Source organism: Cryptomeria japonica, chromosome 9 (assembly GCF_030272615.1).
Source record: "Cryptomeria japonica chromosome 9, Sugi_1.0, whole genome shotgun sequence".
NCBI lineage: Eukaryota > Viridiplantae > Streptophyta > Pinopsida > Cupressales > Cupressaceae > Cryptomeria > Cryptomeria japonica.
The window spans coordinates 595,545,985-595,567,310 of record NC_081413.1 but is presented as its reverse complement, the minus strand read 5'-3'; the positions used below and the strand labels follow the sequence as shown (position 1 = coordinate 595,567,310).

Sequence of the window (21,326 nt, the reverse complement as noted above, 5' to 3'; positions counted from 1 at the left end):
GAGTTCAAACTCCTGAGGGATGACAACGAGATCATGGCTGAAATCTATAATACCAAGGAAGGGAAAAATGAGAGTGTACACGCTTAAAACCGTAGGCTCAAAGAACTATTGAACAAGATGGAGAACCAACTAGCCGGCAGGTTGAAGAAGAGATGTTTCACTGAGGAATTGATACCCTTGTTGCGCAAGAAGATGAAAGTAGTGCCTTCGTCCTCCTATGTTGATGCTTACAATCAAGCGATGGACATCGAGAGTGAAAACAAAATCTCCTCCCGAGGGAAGAGGAAGACTGACGATGATGAGAGCACTGAACATAGCAATGACCAAGAATCCAAAACCGTACAAGCCCTTCGATGGGATATGCTGAGAATGATGAAAGAATTGAAGGCCGAGAAAGGAACCATTAAAGAAAGCAATGAAATATGGTGTATTGAATGCAAAAGCGAGGGGCACATGAAAGATAATTATCCTAGGAATATGTTTTGTGAGATTTGCCAAGTGTTGGGGTATTCAATCAAGGAGTGCCCATACAATTTGAAGATGAGAAGTACACAAGTACTCTTCACATAGGGAGAGTCCACTCCATCGGAACCACATAATGCATCGCCAAGCAGTTATTGAGGGTGAAATCAAATATAGTATGACTCCAAAGGATGTCCTATCATACAGTTTCGATAATGTAGTGAATGGGGACACTTTGCGAGAGACTGCCAAAATAAGAAAGACAACATACAACTATTGTGCAAATGGTGTGGAATCATGAAGACATTGACCGCTTTAAGCAAAAGGGTATTAATATGTTGGATGTAGAGGAACAAGATGAGGTAGTTCTGGCAATCATGAGAGCACAAAGGAAGAGGGCGATGTACCTAGACGCTTGCATAGAGAAGGAATGACTTCGAGAAGCCAAAGCCAAAGTAGAACAAGTGTTGGCGAAGGAACGAGTAACTTCCAATGGAATTGTAGGTATGTCATTGCGGGAGTCAGAGAAGAACATAGTTCTACTATAGACAACCATACCCATCAAGGTGGCAGACCTTCAAACTATGCTTCAACTGAGAATGTCAATTGCCAACACAATCATCCAGAAACAATGTAAGCCACAAGAGGAAGAATTGATGAGAAAACCACCACCCAAATGGAATGAGGCTAGTGATCTAATGTTGCTGATGGTGAGCATCGTGAGGAAGTTGATTGTTGTCAAGATGGAAATAATGGGCCAAAAGCTGGCAAACACCATTGTCGATGGGGGCTCGGGAGTTAATGTGCTGCTAGAGGACACCTGGAAATGTCTAGGGAAGCTGTTACTATGGCTGTCTACCTTCCACTTGGTAGGTGTTGACCAGCACGACATCAAGCTGTTGGGAACATTGATGGCACAAAAAGTAATGATTGGGACACAACGATTTTTCTTGGACTTTGTAGTCATCCCGTTATAGAAGAAGGCATACGATGCACTCCTTTGGAGGGGATGGTTGATTACTGCCAAGGCAAAATCATAATTGGAAGCGAAACACACTCTGAATTGAGAGTGATGGGAGGAAGCACATCATTGACTTGAGGAACTAGGTGGTGAGTGAAGAACTGGCATCCTCCGACTCAGAGTCTGAGGGTGGAGAGTTAGGTATGGACGAAGGGAGGAAAGGCATGGAACCCAATGATGAAGGGGTGCTCGAATTGGAAGATTGCTGTGAAGGTGAACGAGCTCTCTGAATGGACTATTCCACTAGCAAATGGAGAACTACGAGGTATTTTCACCAACATGTAATTTTCTTGAAGCTACAACTCTCGGTGTGAGCAACCAATGAAAGCATATCAAGTTATGAAGGATACATCTCACAGTACAAAGAGAAGAATATGTAATGTGGAGTGTATAGATACTTATGAAGGAAAATCACCATCACAATTAATTTATGGAGAAACTCATGCTCCCAACTTCCTTGTACGGTAGTTTCAGGTTGCACCCATATGACAGTTTCATTTTGCACCTATATGACATTGTGTATGATAGTTTTAGGTTGCATCCGTATGACAGTCTCCTTTTGCACCTATACGATGACATTGTGTACGACATCTTGCACCCATACGAACTCCTTACTATTTTGCACCATGGTAGCTTGTTTCATTTCACACCGTACGACAATTTTCTGCCATATGACAACATTTTGTTCTTCCCATACGACACATCTTTGGCCACTCCGTACGGTGGTGGCATGTCACTGTACAGTCACATCCTTTGAATTCCATATGGCAAGGTGGTCATTTCCACACGGAGCAAGTTGTTCCCAAACCCGTACAACAGTCTGGCATCTTGGCCCCTTGGCATTTGCATGTACAACATCCTCTTGGCATCTATCTCGTACGGCATAACTATCCCGTACGTCATTCATCATGTACGACATTTTCCGTACAATGACTTGAGCTCACATGCCAGTTTGTACTTCCGTTGTATGATGTATGATTCTCTTCACAACAATCTTTGTCTTTGTACAGTGTACGAATTGCATGACTGAATTCAATTTGGCTGTACGGTTTACAAATCCTCCCAATCAGAAAATGGACCTTGGTAACATCCTTGTCGCACGACGTACGACATAGACCATACATACGATATTCTTCAACTCTATCGTACGACATCCAAACTAGACACCTCTTATGATATTCTTCAACTCTACCATACGACATCTAGGCTAGACACCTTGTACGATGCTCTTCAACATTGATGTATGGCATACGAAAGCACTCAGCAACAGGCCCATCAGTTTTGTTGTATGGTTTACGAAGGACAATTTTGGTTTTGTACGGTGTTTGGCAACCTTCCATCAAGCGGTTGTACAAGTAAGGAGTTTGGTACATTGTGTGAGTCACTTGGTAGCAGCACAACGACACCTTGGTAAGAGTGTAGTGTGGTCAGGTCATTGGGTGTGGCAGCTATAGCATCGTAAGTTCAGTTCTCAAAGGCGTCCACAACTTCTACATCATAATTTTGACATAGAACCTCTATTTTCCGGCTTCGTCAACAATGTTTCTGGCATCTTAAAAAATCATGAAAATCATGTGCACCATGGAGTTTCGTGTGGTTTTGAAGGTCTAAATTTGGTGTTAGTGATGGGGGCGTTGCTCCTTGACTCCGCCCTGTATCGCAACAGGGAGTGTGTCCAAGGCATTGCCCTGGGACCCCCTGCGAGGGGTGCTGCCCCTTGACCCCACTGGGGGCGCTACCCCTGACCCTCGTTGGGGGCATTGCCCCCAAACCCCCATTTGATTTGGCAGGTATGCTACAAGTTGGGGCTGTCCAATCCAAGTCATTGTCTGTCATTAGTCTTCCTGAATATCACTTGATGTTTACTTGTCATCTGGAAGACGACCTTTTTTTTGGGGGGGAGATGATGTAGTTGGCATAAACTACTTATTGTTATGTTTGATAATATTGGTTATCCGACAATGCATTAATTGTTTGTATTAAGGGGGTTGTCACTCTTGGGTAGTTAATGTGTCGGTTGGTTGACGGTTGTGTTCGTCTCGGCAACCATCAAGCCCTTAAATACGTTGTGTACCGCCAAGGAAGGGAGTACAGTATAGTCGGGTGAATTGTAATCCTTGGCCGACCATCTCTAGTCTACTTCTCTGTAATAATTGCATGTGCGAATAAAGATATATTCTACTACCGTTTTTGGTATGCATTATTATATGTATTATTATTTCGTGTGCTTAATTTATCAGACATAGCAGCAAACATACGTATAATTATTATCTTCTAACTTGTGTTGTAAAGTAGAGCATAAAGGTTCTAGCTATCAAGGCATGCTTAATGTTCCTGAAGACTTGTGTGACGAGATTGAGATCAACCCAAGAAGACTTATTTTACAAGGACAAACATCTTCAGGTGGAAACACTTTCCTTTTCAAGGGATAAAAAGTGATATGTACCTTTTGATAAGAGAAATTGTACAAATAGATTGCCAAACGAGAGGTCTGTTTTAGTTTGCAAAAGATGGAATAATATGAGCAAGCCTCCTTAAATATTTGAAACTATCTAGTTGTTCACTTGTGAATCTCATACAACTTTACAGCCACAAAGAATCTCACTAATATCTAAATGGGAGTATACTAGAGTATTGTTGAAGAAACAATGTTACACATGTTATGGGGAGGCTAGGTTGATACAATGACACTTTTGACATGCAATTGCTCTTTGCCAAGTATTTGGGCAGCATATACTTTGTTGTCTTCCACTTATTTAAATTAGCTTGAGGATGGGGGATTTATAAATCTTTGGATGGAGACATGGAGGGGTGAGATTAGCTCTTGGATTAGAGGGTGAGGATTGATTACCTTTCAATGGAAAGTCATGGTGGAGGGTTGAGATTAGCTAAAGTACATGGAGAAATGAGATGCTTGCAAGTGGTGGTTTTGGATAAGTGCAAATGAATAAGACAAGGATTGGTAAAAATGGATGTTGGAGATTGCCTTGATTTCAGTGGAGGGTGGAGATGCAAAAGGGAGTTTTTTGGATTCTAGTGAGGTTGGCTTTAATAATTATAAAATTTAAGTGGTGGAGGAATATGCAAGACAATTAATTAATTAAACTAGGTTCATTTAATTAACTAATGGAAGAGGATGCAATTATCTAATTAGATAATAAGGTTCATATAATTAGTTAATCAAAAGAAAGGTTAGGCTAGGTTAATAAAATATATAGGATTATTTAATTAACTAGTGTTGGGAATTAATTAAATATGATTTAATTAATTAATGATAGGGGGTTAGCTTAGTTAATAAAATGAATTTCTAAATAGGATCTATTCAATTAACTATTGGAGGAAAGTTTAAATAATTTAATTAAATTTAATTAATTAGTGAAGATGTGATGTAGGAATGTGGAAGTGGATTTTAAGTGTCTACACAAATAAGCCAGTACCTTGTTGATGCCTATTATCCATTGATGAGCACATATTTTGTCTAAGAGCATATGGAATGAGACACTGAAAGCTCTGATTATCTTGTTTCTAGAAACATGTTTTAAATGTCAGGAAGGTAGGAAATTGCAAGCTTGAATATTATTGTTTTTCGAACTTCGGGAAACTTCCTTCTGAAAATATGAACTCCACATTTTTATTGGGCTCTGGAATCTCTTTGTCCTTACTTTATCTGCACATTGAAAAATTCAAAGTTGGAGGGTTTCTTTCCATCAACTAATGGACATATAGACCGGAAAACTGCAAAAATTTTCAACAATCCCAAGAAGATTAAACTTCTTTTGTTGAAACTTCTTTCATAATTAAAGATTTTAAACTTTCTAAGTCACACATAATATCATGTATCTGGATACCACTGTGTAATGTTTTTTGATGCATTTTTTATTGTTTGTGCATTAGTTTTATTGGAAACAATGTTAAGACATAAGTTTGTACTGGATTTTGAGCAGCAAGTTTGATAGAACAACACTGCAAAAATCAGTTAAGTATTGTAAAAAAATACTAGCATGATAGTTTTGTTTCAATTGTTCAATTTTAGTCATTCCAATCAAGAAGATGCCAAATAGTTTGGGAAGTGATTAATTTTAAGTAATTTCTAAAATTCTAGATATTTTATACTGATTCCTCTTTTGAATATAACTTGGTGTTTTACATCATTGCTTTTTGCATTTTGTCCTCACGATACCTATTGTTTCCTATGTATATAACAATCTTGGTGGATACCTTTTACTGTTTTTACTTTTAGTTCAACTTGGTATTGTGTTTTCCCAGGAATTGATGCCAGGTGGCGTGAACTCTCCAGTGAGGGCTTTTGAATCAGTTGGTGGGCAACCAATTATTTTTGATTCTGTGAAAGGTTCACATGCATGGGATGTTGATGGAAATGAGTATATAGATTATGTTGGCGCTTGGGGTCCAGCAATCATTGGTCATGCAGATGAAAAGGTACTCTTAGCAAGATCTGCAATCGTTTCTTTCAGTTTGTATTCTAACATTGTTAAACTCCAAGAGAAAAGTAGAATTATGAAATTGCTATATCCAAATTGTGTCACTATGAACAGAACTCTGATATTCATTTTGCCAAAGTTTTTCTACTCACACTCAGAAATGCTTTCACATGCTTCCAAAGTCACATTTCTTGGATTAATTAGTTGTGTGTTAATGCATTTTTGGTACCATGGAGCTAGACCTGTTGTGTTTGGAGCTAGTGATAAGTATTCTAATTAATTTTTTCAGCTAGGTTCCAGTTTTTTATCAATCATTAGAAAGTGTTCAATGCCTTGTTCAATGATCTCTTCTACAGAGTTGCATAGTGCATATAGTCTTGTAGTTGCTGAACATAAATTTTTGAGTTTTGATTGGGAATTACCAAAGAGTGAGCTCTATTCTATTTCAAGGATTAACTTTCCCTAGGTTGACAATACCTACTATATTCAAGCATGATGGAACTAGTGGTTTTACAACCGAAGTTCTCATTCACAAAATATTGTTGGTCAGAAAAAGAATATTTTTTTAAGTAAAGCTTCTATAAGATGAATTAAGAAAATTGTTGTACTTATAAGTGGTTTTGATTGTTTACATATAAAATCTATGGTAAAATATAAGGAAATAAAACAAGCCAGTAGCTAGCTGAGAGGCCTAGAGTCAATTAGGGTCATCCAGATACAACAGACCGGGTTGAATCATGTACCATATTACAAATGATGATCAACTGAAACTAACTATAACTAGTGGATGGTGGAAGCTATAAGTACACAATGGAAATTTTGAATTCCCCATGTTTACATTTTTCTTTTATGCTTTGTAGTAATCTAAAAGGTTGGTGAAGAAAGAGTAGTGCTGGAGGAGAAATAAGGGCATTTAACATTTGTTTCCCTTGAATGATGCCAATTAGATTCCAAAAGATGTGTCTGGGTTAAAGTGCATTGTGGTCAACTCTGGATGTAATTCGATGGTTTATTTGTAACTTTAACATCAATGATTTGTTTGAATGTGCATAATATTTTAGTCCAGGGCATGAAAGTTGGGATTTCTTGTGCATGTGCTATGAATAGTTAGTTGAATGTTTGTATATAAAATAAATAAGTAATTGCCATATATGTGGCTAACTAGAGATTTAGCTTCCATATATGAATCAACTTATTCTCCCTAGAGAAGGCTAGTTATGGAAGGTGAATTGGCTTCAAAGAGCATTTCTTTATCAAGCATGTTGAAGATAGCTACCTGCCCATCTGATAGCTAAACATAATTCTTGATTGGTCTACTAGGAGATTTGACCATGTTTACATGCTCTAGTATGGTATATGATATTAGACTTGGGTTGCTCACACTGTAGTAGATAGGATATGCATCTTGGATTGTTGCTTTTTTAAAAGTTTGTGCTCAAGTTGAGGAGAATAGTGATGTGTTTTTGTAGGAATTTTTTTCGAATTTGTTTATATCTTGCCTATAAAACCTATTAAAAATAAAACTCTCTTTTCTGGAAAAGTATTTTGACTAATATCTGACCATCTATCATATGGGCATTACATGTGATCTTGCTAATAGTGTCCCAAAAAGTGACATAAAGACAAAGTTCTAGGGAGTGCATTGTGGTGGACAAATTTATCAATAACCGAATGGACAGTTAGATGATTCTTACATTGCAGAGGCATTTGTACATAGAAGGGTCTGATGTGGAAAAAGTACTAAAGACGGATTCATTTTAGGTTAACAGAGAAGTTGGGCATGTTGTAGGGATGAATGATGGTTTGGATGTATTGAGTGATCAAGGCAGACAACGTAACAAGTAAGGGTTAAGATTTGGTTACAAAGGTGCAGAAGACACTGGTATTTGGGATGCTGGAAGATGCAAATGCCAAATTGTAACAATGCAAGGAGATTCTCTTGTTTCAGAAGTATGATTCTGTAAAAGCAGAACAAATCCGATCCTTGTATCCTGTTATGCATATGGTGGTTGGATTGACCACCTTTACTGGGACATTGGAAGAAAGTTTGGCACAAAGGTTTTGAAATGTCATAAAATTGCACTAAAGTCACAAGGATGAGATTGGCAAAAAATAGGTTGTCAGTTGTGGAAAAGAGAAATGAAGTTTAGGCAGAATTACCATGAAATTTGTAAGAAGTAAGCATCAAAGTTAAAACTTTAAGTTAAGTCAAAATGTGGAAATGTTTTAAGAAGGTAGGTTAACCAAAAGTTTGGTTAGTTGCACAAAGGGTTGAAGTGCAAGAAACTTAGTAGGAAACAGAGAAGGGATGCAATGGTCATAAGAACACATAATTAAGTTGGTCTCGATTTCACTATTATCATTGATATGGAAAGCAAGTATAACAATAGATGGCTAGATGATTATTGTGTTGTAGAGCATTTGTACATAGAAGAGTCTAAGGACCAAGTGCAGTAGAAAATGTGTTCAAAATGGATTCATTTTAGGTGAAGAGAGGAATTGGATATTTTGTAGGGATTATGGTGGTTTGGGTTTATTGAGTGGCCAAGGAGGACATCATAATAAGGAAGAGATAAGATATGGGTGTAAAGGTGCACAAGGCATATGCATTTGGGATTTTGCAAAGATGCAACTGTCAAATTACAATGATGCAAGGAATTCCCCTTTATGCAGAAGTATGATGCTGTAAAAATGAAACAAATATAATCTTTGTATTCTGCAATATGCATGGTGTTGTTGGGTTGAACACCTTTGCTAGGATATTGGAAGAAAATTTGTCAAAGAGGTTTCAAAATGTTGGGAAACCACATTATAGTCACAAGGATGAGAAAAAAGCTAGACTATTTATGGGGTTTTGTAGCTGTGAAACATGCGTAGGCTGATGTTTAGGCAGAAGTCAGATGCCATGGAATTTGTAACAGGAAAGCAGCAAAGGTTAGTCCATAAAGTCAAAATATTGATATGTTAAAAAAGGTAGTTTAGCTGATAGTTTGGTACATTTCACAAAGGGCTAAAGTGCGAGAAACTCGATAGGCAACAGAGAAGGAATGCAATCGTCATAAGAATACATAACTAAATTGTTGTTGATTTATGATTTTACAGGAACTGGGGAGGAAGATACGGAATTTCACTGGTATCATTGTTATAGAAACAAGCTTACAAATGGATGGGTAGATGATTGCATTGTAGAGGCATTTGTATACAGAGGGGTCTGAGGACCAAGTCTAGTAGAAAAAGTACTAAGTATAGATATATTTTAGGTTGAGAAAGAATCTGGACATGTTGTATGGATGAATGGTGGTTTGGGTGTATTGGGTGGTCAATGAGGACAACACAAGAAGGAATAGTTAAGCTATGGGTGCAAAGGTGCAGAAGGCACATGTATTTGGGATGCTGCAAAGATGCAAATGCTAAATTATGATGATGCAAAGAGTTGCACTTTCGCAGAAGTATGATATTGTGAAAGCAGAACAAATACAATCCTTTTATTTTGCAATGTACATGGTATTGTTGGGTTGGTCATCTTTGTTGGGATATTGGAAGAAAGCTTGGCATAGAAGTTTTAAATGCCATGAAACCACATTAAATTCACAAGGACGAGATAAGAAAAATTATACTATTTAAACATTTATAGGGTTTGCTAGTTGCAAAATAGAAAAGTAGGTTGTGAGTCGTGGTAGAAGTGAAATGCCATTAAATTTGTACAAAGGAAGCAGCAAAGATTGAGGCTTTAAGCCATAAAATCAAAATATGGAGATGTTCAAGAATGTAGTTAAACCAATAATTTGGTATGTTGTGCAAAGGTCTAAAGTGAAAAACAACACAGAAATACTGAGAGAGGGGGGGGGGGGGGTTGTGAATCAGTACTTCACAAACTTTTAAGAGATCAAAAGAGAAACTACAACTAGAAGCTTACTGAATTGAAGAACAAAATATTTAGAAAGACAACGCATGTTTTATCTCGTGGAAAACCCTTTTAGGTAAAAACCCACGGCATGAGAAATTTCCATTAAAAATGGGCTCCAACCCAGGATAACAAAAGAGCACCAACTTTGAAATGAGCATCCACTCAAAACACCAGAGGCTTCAACCTCTATCCGAGCACCAACTCAATAAGACCCAACTCAAAAGTAATTTCACTGTTTTATACTGTTTTAAATGTTTATCAGCAGTAACGTGTGGAAATGCATTATGCGGATCTTGCGGATCGATTTTGGTGATTGTTTGTGTTCGAGGATGATGAGCCGACATGTGGGAAGTGTGTGGACAATTTGTTTTAATCCGCATGATTGATTTTGATTGGATTGAGCCAACTTGTGTACACGTTTCATCTTTTGTAATGTGTTCTTGAAGCCGACACAAGAAGTTCTAATTTGATGATGTAGATATATAAGACATGTTTATTTGATCTTTTTGGAGATCGATAAGTATGTGCGAAATGTGTATGAGCGATTATGTGCAGTTTCATGTGTGCGAGGTGAAGATTTGTGCGCTAGTATGATGCAAAATATTAGAATAGAGTAGTGTTGCAGAGAAGAGTAAGAATATGTGTTTTGTGCTTGACCGGAACTATACCTAGGCATTTGTTGATGCTATTTCATAGTTCAAATCTCATTGTAATCTCTTATAAACATTTGTAAGGCAGTGAGCCTTTCAGGGTTGTAGCCCTTACTTGTAATTGAGCAATGAGCACTAGGCAATGTGCCTGAATGCATGTGCATTCCTCCTATGTAATATTTTTATACTTTTAGTAGAGTATATTAATATTGTGGGTTTGAATCCCACCATGATTTTTCCGTTAACCGGGTTTCCATGTAAAAATCTTGGTGTTATGGTGTTGCTGATCTTTGCTTTGTGTTTCTGCACTTTATTTCTTTTCATATGCATTAAGTGGTTTAAAGATCAAGTTAACAAAGTTAAAAATTGCAGAACACTGATTCACCCCCCCTCTCAGTGTTCATCGATTCCAACAGATCTCCACAAATCAAAATTTATAAGCTTAAACACTTGATTGAGCAAGTAAATAAATCTGAATTTTTCATTTAATAATAGTAGAACTCACATGCATATGCAGGTCTGAAAGTGCAGCTTCTTTTCATTAATTTCTGCGTCCAGCATTGACTGAGATAATAGATTACATGGCAGAATGGTGAACACAAGGCAAATAGCAGATTGTTGGGTAAATGTTGACCCAGCTATAGCTTATGAATAAGAACATTCCCACACCAAGATAGGGTATTTGCTGCTATCTTCACTCTGTTTGCTGGTACAACTGGTAAATTAAGTACAGGAAATAATAATGTACATGACAATGCATACTAGACACGACAGAAAATATATCTTTATTCGCACATTCAATTATTACAAAGAAGAGACCAAAGATGGTCGGCCAAGGATTACACTAGATCCGACAATACCATCCCCTTCCTTGACAGTACACAACATATTTAAAGGACCCGACGGTTGCCGAGAGGTACACAACCATCAACCAACCGACACATAACCACCTGATGACAACCCACTTAATACAATTAATTAATACCTTGTCGGATAACAAATATTATCAAACATAACAATAGGCAGTTTATGCTGACAACATCATTCCCCCCAAAAGAAAAAAAATAGTCGTCCAGACGACAAGCCAACATCAAATAATATTTGGGAAGACTAATGACAACCAGCGACTTCGATTGGATAACCCCAACTTGTAGTGTACTTGCCAAATCAAACGGGGGTTTGGGGCAATGCCCTCAACGGGGTCAAGGGGCAACGCCCCTTGTGGGGGTCTGAGGGCAGCTCCCCTAGCGGGGTCAAGGGGCAGAGCCCCTTGCGCGGTTGAGGGGCAGCACCCCTTGCAGGGTCCCACACGGAACTCCATGGCGTGCATCAATTTTTTGCTTTTTTAAGACGTCAGGGGCAAGGCCAATGAAGTCAAAATTCTGATCAAGGTGCATTCTTTGGTACAAGAATGTTGTTTTCTGACTTGTTCTTTCGTACAAACTTGTGCTTCTCTCTTGGTTGTACGATGCATAGGTGTGTGGCTTGAGACTCCCTTCATCCAACTCAAAGTTGATGCCTTCGAGTTTTTGATATATTGATTCCTTGACCATACGGTATTCCTCCTGTGGTCTGTACGAATTGCTCTTGGTTGTTGTACGACCTCCGCCTTTGGTTGCCGTACCTGTAGTGTGGTCGAATGACCTCTCCCTGATTGCATCCCTGTAAACCGTACGATGCCTCATGTGCCATATCTGCCGTACGGTTTCGCCGTACATAGTACCCTTTTCTCTATGTAGTTTATGTCGTACGTCGTACAGGTCGAATGAATGGACTATGTCGTACGAAATGGTTGGATGAGCTACGCCGTACGGGTTGATTTTACTAGGTACGCCATACGGGTGAGGTACACCATACGGAATGGTGCTCTGTTGCACGCCGTACGGACTCTGTGCCTTGCCGTACGGAATGGTTTCATGCGATTGTGTGTTGATCGTACTTGTTGATCCTACGATGTACATAATGGTGCTTTGCTGTACGTCGTACGGACTCCTCACCTTGCCGTACGGAATGGTGCTATGCGCTTGTGTGTCAATCATACTTGTTGACCGTACGACGTATGACATTTCTGCTTCTTCACTTGCACCGTACGGATTCAACTTCTCCTGTGGCTAGATGGGAATGTTCCTTCCCTCTCTCGATTTTGTCCTACTGTCAAATCTGCTTCCCTGGCTCTCCCTTGACCGTATAGATCTCCAGCACTCGGCTTCTTTAGTTTGTACGGTGTAGTTGGGGCTCTTAGCTTCGTGTGGTAACCTCATCACGTCGACGCAACCTGGACCCTCAGAAGCCAACTTGCTCTTGTCTGCTCTGAACTGTACGACTGAATTGCTTTCCGCTGATGTGAACCGTTTAGCGTATAGTATTAACTTCTTCGGGGCATCTCCACCAGGCTCTACAACATCCAATTTCAAATCGTCACCCTGTGAATCTTCTTCGTACACCTTAGATACTTCCCCATTCCCATTCGGCGGCCTCTGTTCATACGGTACAAGCTCACTTGGTAACTGTTCATACAACCCAAACACACCAACGCCGGATGTGCATAGATGAATATCGTACGATGGACTTTGTACTTCCTCAATTTGGCCAATTTGTAGCATGTTACAATCGGGGTGGAAAACTTCATAATCCTCCATCTGCTAGTGGAATAATCCATTAAGAGAACTCGTCTCATCTTCAGAGCAATCTTCTAGTTTGAGCACCCCTTCATCATTGGGTTTCCTGCCTTTCCTTCCTCCATCCATACCTAGCTCTCCACCCTCAGACTCAGAGTCCGAGGGTGCCAGTTTTTCTCTCACCGCCTGGTTCCTCAAGTTAATGATGTGCTTCCTCTCGTCACTCTCGATTGAGAGTGTGTTTCGCTTCTAGTTATGATTCGCCTTGGCAGTAACCAACCATCCCCTCCTGAGAAGTGCATCATACGCCTTCTTCTGTAACTGGATAACTACAAAGTCCAAGAAAAATTGTTGTGTCCCAATCATTACTTTTTGTGCCATCAATGTTCCCAGCGGCTGGATGTCGTGCTGGTTGGCACCTACCAAGTGGAAGGTTGGCGGCCAAAGCTTTGGCTTCCCCAGACCTTTCCATGTATCTTCTGGCAATACATTTACTCCGGAGCCTCCATCGACAATGGTGTTTGTCAACTTCTTCCCCATTATTTCCATCTTGACGACTGTCAGCTTCCTCTCGATGCTCACCGTAAACAACATTGGATCACTGGACTCATTCCCTTCGGCTGATGGTTTTCCCGTCTGTTCCTCCTGGTGTGGCTTACATTGGTTCTGGAAAATTGTGTCGTCACTGACTATGTTGGCAATTGCCATTCTCAATTGCGGCATAGTTTGAAGAAGGTTTGCCACCTTGATGGGTATGGTTGTTTGTAGCACCTGTCGGACTATGTTCTTCTCTGACTCCCGCAATGACATACTTGCAGTTCCATTGGAAGTTACTCGTTCCTTTGCCAACACTTGTTCTACTTCGGCTTGTTCCTTTTCCGTACCAGAGTTTGAAGACATTGCCTTCTTTGTTTGTGCTCTTGTGATTGCCAAAACTACGTCCTCTTGTTCCTCCATGTCCAGCATATTAATACCCTTCTGATTCGAGCAGTTGGTGTCTTCATGGTCACTTGGTCCACACCATTTGCACAATAATTGTATGTTGTCTTTCCTGTTATGGCAGTCTCTCGCAAAGTGTTCCCATTCACTACATTGCCAACATTGTATGATAGGACGTCCTTTGGAGTCATACTGTATTTGGTTTTGCCCTCGTTGATTTCCATAATCACTTGGCAATACATTCTGTGATTTCGATGGGCTGGACTCTCCCTGTGTGAAGAGTACTTGTGTACTTCTCATCTTCAAATTGTACGGGCACTCCTTGATTGAATGCCCCAGCACTCGGCAAATTTCACAAAACATATTTCTAGGACAATTAGCTTTCGTTTGCCCCTCCCTTTTGCACTCAATACACCATAGTTCATTACCTTCATTGTTGGTTCCTTTCTCAGCCTTCAATTCTTTCATCATTCTCAACATATCCCGTCGAAGGGCTCGTACGGTTTTGGATTCTTCATCATTGCTACCTTTGGTGCTCTCATCATCATTGGTCTTCCTCTTCTCTCGGGAGGAGGTTTTATTTTCACTCTCGATGTCCATCGCTTGATTGTATGCATCGGCACATAGATGACAAACTCGCCGAATACTCGGCGAGTCACAAAAACTCGCCGAGTTTTTGCCCCTGGCGAGTAGTAACGACTTCTACTCGCCAGGAAACTCGTAGAGTTTTTGTCGAGTTTTTGCCAAAAACTCGGCGAGTTTTTGAAAAAAACTCGCCCGTGTTTTGTATACAGCCGAAAACGGCTTAAAACAAATTTGTTTTTTTGTTTTTCAATTGTGTTTTGGGTTGAGAAGGGGGAAACTCATTTGGAAGGCTTGGAAGGTGATTTGGGGTGGTTATTGAGTGATTCCAAGTGGATTTGAAGGGGATTTGAAGGGGATTTGAAGGGAAAATCAGATTCCAAGTAAGTTTTTTAATTTTTTTTTCTATGCTTTTTTAAAACAATTTGTTTATTTTTTGTTGCATTTAGATTGATTACAAATGATTCCTAGGTAGTCTAAATCATTTCTAAGTTATTTACACAAGATTTAACACAATTCTTGTTGAATTTTCACAATTTTTTTGAAGAATCTAGTTTTCAAAAAAAAATTCAAACCCTACTTTTTTTTAAAAAAAACTTCGAATGATGTCTAAATTTATTTAAACTAATGTAGATAGTTTGCTTAGTGCTAAATTGTTTAACTAAAATGTTAATTTTTTTTTGCACTTTGTATGTGTAGGTTAAGTAAGCATTAATCATGGCAAGGGAGCAATGGCCACTAGATCCATGCCCATCTGGATTTATAGGCACCCGTCCTAGAGGTGCTAGAGATGGGGCATGGAGGTATGCCTATGAGGGACCCGATCCTGGGTCAATTATATGCATACAATGTGAGAGAATACTTCATGGAGGCATCAACCGCCTCAAATACCACCTTGCAGGAATAGATAGGCATGATGCTAGAGCATGCCCTGGGACCAATGAAGAAATAAAAAGACAAATGAATGCCCTACTTGCAGCTGGGGAAGAGAAGAAACTACAAAGGGAGAGGGCAAAACTAGCCATGAGATCAGCCATAGCTGAATCTCAAGGTGTTTCTATTGACCTTGAAGAGGAAGAAGAAGCACTTGAGGGCATAGTGGGCTCTCGGCGTGGCCCACGTATCCGCAAACCGACCATCAGCTCACCCATTGCTTCTGCTTCCTCTAGTAGAGTACCTGGCCGGGGCCCTGTTCCACTTCCATCACAACGATCAGGTTCGATAGGTGATTATTTTGTGCCCAGAAACACACCTGGAGGACAACCATCATTAGAGGCTAGTGGATGGAATAAGGAGCTACATGAGAAAACTGACATTGCAGTTGCTGATTTTTGGTACTTCAACAACATTGCATTCAATGTGGCGGAGAATGCTTATTGGTTGAATTTGGTGACTGCTATGACAGTTTCAGGAAAGGGGTACAAGGCCCCTTCTCGCAGGGATTTGAGTGGGAGGTTAGTAAATTACTACATAGTCCACTTGATTTCATTTTTAATTATTTTTTAGATTTCTTGTTTATTAAATCAAAATTGTGTACTAATACCTAATTTCACTTTGCATTTACAGGTTGCTCACAAATGCAGTTGCTAGGGCAAGAGAAGTGATGGAGGATCAAAAAATTGATTGGGCAAATTATGGCTGCACCATTTTTTCTGATGGGTGGACAGATGGCAAGAACCGCACCATCATCAATTTTTTGGTCGCTTGCAAAGACAATGTAGTGTTCTTGAAATCTGTCGATGCCTCCAACAAGGTGAAAAATGCAGAAACATTGGCTGGAATGTTGGAGCGTGTCATCATGGAGGTGGGGGTAGAGAATGTGGTGCAAATCATCACAGATAATGCAGCAGCATATGTGTCAGCAGGTAGAATCCTTTTGAATTATCACCTTTAGGCATTAGCAATATTCTCATTTGTTGTGGGCTTTGTTTTACTTGGTTGCATATTTCTTAAGAATAAATTCTTCTTTTGCAGGAAGAATCCTCCAAGAGAGGCACCCCACTCTTTTTTGGACACCTTGTGCAGCACATGTCCTTGACCTTCTTTTGGAGGACATAGGAAAACTTGAGTGGGTGACTCCAGTTGTGGAAGATGCAAGGAGGATCACTAAATATATCTACAATCACCCTTGGGTCCTAAATTTGATGAGACAACACACGCAAGGGAAAGATTTGGTGAGAGCTGGTGTCACAAGGTTTGCAACGATTTTCTTGACGTTGCAAAGCATTCTTGCTGCATTGACTTCTTTGAAACAAATGTTTGTGAGTGGAGAATGGCTTAACTCACCTTATTCAAAGAAGCCTGAAGGAGAGGCTGTCGCATGCATAGTCTTCGACAACCAATTTGCACAAAGGGCTGCAGAGATTGTGAAGGTTGTTACTTCAAAACTTTAATTTTTAAATTTTAGTTATTTTTGATTCAAGTCTCTCATTACTAATTTGTAACTTCATTATTTAAATTTTGATCTTTTTGTAATTTGTATTTTTCAATTGTAGGTGTCAGAGCCCTTGGTTCGAGTTCTTCGCTTGGTGGATGGGGATAAAACCCCAATGCGATATCTTTATGAGGCCATGGATAGGGCCAAAGAGTCTATCAAAAATTACTACAAGGGGGATAGGCTCAAATTTGATCCCATTTGGGAAATTGTTGATAGGAGGTGGAACAATCAGCTCCACCAACCCATTCATGCAGCAGGGTACTTCCTCAACCCTTGTTTTAGGTTCGGGGGTTCTTACTCAGATTCGAATGGAGAAGTCATGGAGGGCCTCAGTACATGCATTGAGAGGATGGTACCTGATGTTGAGGAGAGAGACCTCATTGTGAGTGAGCTCCAAAATTATGAGGGAGGAAGGGGTAAGCTATTCTCTTCAGAGCTGGCTAGGAGAGGAAGAACCACTCAAACCCCAGGTATAACATTTGCCATTTGGATTTTGGGATCTAAAGACTAAAATGATTGATAAATTATGTTTTCTCTTTTCTCTTTGCTTTCTAACTTTTCCATTTTATTTATTTTGCAGATGCTTGGTGGCAAAATTGGGGTGGAAACACTGCACATCTCAAAAAATTTGCCCTCAGAGTCTTATGTCAGCCTTGCAGTTCATCCAATTGTGAGCGCAATTGGAGCTTGTTTGAAGCAATCCACACGAAGAAGAGGAGCAAGTTAGCGCAGAAACGGCTCAATGACCTTGTCTACGTGCAATATAATCTTCGATTGCGCGTAAAGAAGGTAGAGGAACTAGAAGGTGGTCCAATTGACTTGGATGATATAGATCCTTACAGTGATTGGACATCACAGGAGCAGCCTCCATTGTTTTCCGACACTGACATCACTGATTTGGAGAGGCAGGCTATGGAGGAGGGGGGTGGATTTGGTTTCAGGCTGGATGACATTGAGGAGGATGAGGATGAGGATGAGGATGAGGATTCATTGCCAGTGCCAGAGGCAGGTGGAGACATAGCTTCATCCAGGATGGAGAATGAGTCTCAATCAACCATACCGAGCGAGGAGGCACAGTCACACCCAGTCCCACAGCAGACTTATACGACTAGACAGTCTAGACCCTCTAGTTCTACCTCTCCCCATGTTTTTGCTAGAGCTGGGAAGAGGAAGTTGTAATTGTAATTTGTGATGATGTATTTACTTTTGGTTTTACAAAAACTATTTAGTAATTTACTATTTTGCTTCAGGCTTCCAGCCATTAGCATTCCTCATGAGGATGCGATTTTGTAGACACTTTGCATTTAAATATATCTAGAATCAGCTTGTTTCTTTTGTGTTATCATTTATTGACTCTTTGGATGCATCTTCTCATTAAAAATTGCAAAAAAAATGCATTTTTTACTAAGTTTAAGCGTGTTTTTAAGTTGCCGAGTTTTTCGCCGAGTTTTTCCGAGTTTTTCCCGAGTTTTTTTCCCAGGGGCTTGGCGAGTCGAGCCGAGTCGCGAGTAGTTCAACTATGCATCGGCATATGAGGATGGAGGCACTACTTTCATCTTCTTGCGCAGTGAGGGTATCAATCCCTCCGTGAACCACCTCTTCTTCAACCCGTCGGCTGGCTGGTTTTCCATCTTGTTCAACAGTTCGTTGAGCCTACGATTGTAAGCACGTACACTCATTTTTCCCTTGCTTAATATTATAGATTTCGGCCACAATCTCATTATCATCCCTCAAGAGTTTGAATTCCTCCTGGAACGCCTTCTTCAGATCACTCCATCTCGTCTTGTGCTGGTCGTCGAGGTCTGTGTACCAGTCAATGGCGATCCCCCGAAGGGTGGCCGGAAATGCCTTTAGCCAGTAGTCCCTGTCATCATGGCCATTTGCCTCCCAAATGGTTATGCATGTTTTGTCATGCCATACCGGGTCCTCTGACCCGTCTCCTGTGAACTTCGGTAGTTTCTGCTTCTCCTAGGTGTTCAACATTATTTTCACTCTGAAGGTATGTGTGTACTCGCCTTGTGTGCCGGACCTAGGTGGACTATTTCGACCGCTACGTTTTGGTGCTTTCCTTGCATTCTCGGCCACACAGGCGTCCTCTACCCGTCCACCTTCAACGTCCCCAACACTTCGAGTACTTCCAAGTGTGTCGGACCTGAGTGAATTGTTCCGTCCGCTACGTTCCGGTGCTTTCCTTGCACTCTCAAACACGCACGCGTCCTCTACACGTCCACCTCCAGCGTCCCAACACTCTGAGTACTTCCAGGCTTTGACTCGTCTCTGTGCTCCCTCTGGCTGAGGGTTGGCAAATCACCTAATCGCTTGGTCTTGACCACCCTGTGACCTCTTCTCACCTTTGATGGGATCTACGAACATGAATCACTCAAGGTTGACCCGATTTCTTTTAAGGCAACGGCGCCAAAATGTTTGCTGGTACAACTGGTAAATTAAGTACAGGAAATAATAATGTACATGACAAGATGGTCGGCCAAGGATTACACTAGATCTGACAATACCATCCCCTTGACAATACACAACATATTTAAAGGACCCGATGGTTGCCGAGAGATACACAACTGTCAACCAACCGACACATAACCACCCGAGACTAACAACCCACTTAATACAATTAATTAATACCTTGTCGGATAACAAATATTATCAAACATAACAATAGGCAGTTTATGCTGACAACACACTCCACAGCCACGTCCAACTATGACATGGTGGTGCTGACCCAAATCTTGCCCACACGACCAGCTAAGATCCACGCACCTCTAAAAAACATCATGTCATATTCCCAAAGATTTTGGCTCAGCAATTAATCTGAATAAGTTCCAGCAACTGAGGGCTCACGCCCAGCACCTTGAACGGACTTGAACCGATGCCACTAGAGTTATGTAATGTCCCTTACTCAATATATAAGCACAAAGATGTTTGCCTGAATTTCAGATTAAAAAGATAAATCAGAAATGGAACAAAAAGTAACTCTCCTCCAAGGAAAACCTACTAATTCATGCAGAAAGTATTTTCTTATAAGTTATACATATGCAGCGGAGTCTTGAATTAATTACTTCTTAAACAGTTTGTGAATATTATTCCTTGATTACTTAAATTGGGAAGACACAGGGTATGATCTGGTTAGCCCATCCGTCCCACTCTGGATCCAAAGCAGTCATCATGCCCTTTTGGCTTACTTATTGTGGCGTGGGTCTTATCCCCTTGATCATCCCTTGTCCCACAACTTAATTTGTTAAATTATGTCAAAGTGGCAGCAGATGGTAGAAGGGGCTTAATTCCGCCAGGCCCAAATCCAGTAGCAGTCACATGCCCAACTGGCCTACTGATCTTACATGAACCAGTAGGTGGTCTACTTGGGTGGTCACTATCCCTCCTACACGTCTGCTGTCCTCCCAGACAGGTGTTCATTTTCAGTAGTTTCCTACATACAGTTTAGAGGCTCATTTTATAATCAATTGTTATAAAACATTTTCATCTATTTAATTCCGTGATGTATATTAATTTTGTGAATAATTAACCAGTATATTCTTCCCTTCTTAATTATGGTTTTCCTTTTATTTATATCATATCATTCACAGATCATTAAGTTAATACAATTCTTTTAGATATTGAATTTCATTCCACTGTTAACTATCCATGCGTGTTAAGGATTTAAGTAATACGGTCTGGTTTCTTACAGACCCTTATCTGTCTTATTATCAGAGAATTAAACTATGAACATTTGAAAACGTACTGATTTTGTAGAATTATAAATACTGATTTCACACAATAATTGAATTGAATCTTTAAGTGGATGGGCTCTTACCTGTCCGAAAACCCTCATATGGTTTCTACGTATGTGCCGATAATGTTCCTTCTTGTTTCGTTATCGTATGGTATGGATTAGATAAAACGATTCACATCTTTATGTAGTTCATATTATTATCATAATGTATGGATTTGGTAAATTGTAATCATAGTATTATTGTATTAATAGGATGTAGTGACCGACTGAGTAATTAAACCTCTGAACAGATTCACTAACTTCCTGAGTGTGCATACGTACCTGAGACTTCCGCCTTGGGTTTCCAGAAGTTCGTGACTCTGGTATTTTTCCTTCACCGAGTCTCCCCTTCTTCCCGTGTGTGTATTGCTGGAGGAAGGTGGTCAGGTTATTTAATTTTCTTGACAAGCCACGACCCTTCCTAAAGGATATGACTCCCCCTTGAGTTGTGCCTTCTCTAATTTAAATTTGTCATTATTAAACACAG

General features: G+C 40.1%; 2 protein-coding genes across 2 annotated transcripts in view; both read left to right on the top strand.

Moving 5' to 3' along the window:
- Window positions 1–21,326, top strand: part of LOC131071518 (uncharacterized) — a 131,128-nt gene that overhangs the window by 46,411 nt on the left and 63,391 nt on the right. Inside the window, 1 exon segment of the mRNA XM_058007414.2 lies at window positions 5,750–5,923. Coding sequence (XP_057863397.2) covers window positions 5,750–5,923 — 174 coding nt within the window.
- LOC131071517 (uncharacterized) lies at window positions 15,218–18,453 on the top strand. The gene is made up of 5 exons (XM_058007413.2): window positions 15,218–16,075; window positions 16,188–16,486; window positions 16,596–16,993; window positions 17,117–17,528; window positions 17,639–18,453. Exons 1-5 carry the CDS (start codon window positions 15,339–15,341, stop codon window positions 18,235–18,237), a joined length of 2,445 nt encoding a protein of 814 aa, XP_057863396.2. The 5' UTR covers window positions 15,218–15,338; the 3' UTR covers window positions 18,238–18,453.

What these genes read in the sequence shown, in the direction of transcription:
- LOC131071517 (XM_058007413.2), top strand. Translation starts at nt 15,339, where the DNA reads ATGGCAAGGGAGCAATGGCCACTAGATCCATGCCCATCTGGATTTATA. An exon ending in CGCAGGGATTTGAGTGGGAG is followed by an intron (nt 16,076 to 16,187) that starts GTTAGTAAATTA and finishes TTGCATTTACAG; the next exon opens with GTTGCTCACAAATGCAGTTG. An exon ending in AGCAGCATATGTGTCAGCAG is followed by an intron (nt 16,487 to 16,595) that starts GTAGAATCCTTT and finishes CTTCTTTTGCAG; the next exon opens with GAAGAATCCTCCAAGAGAGG.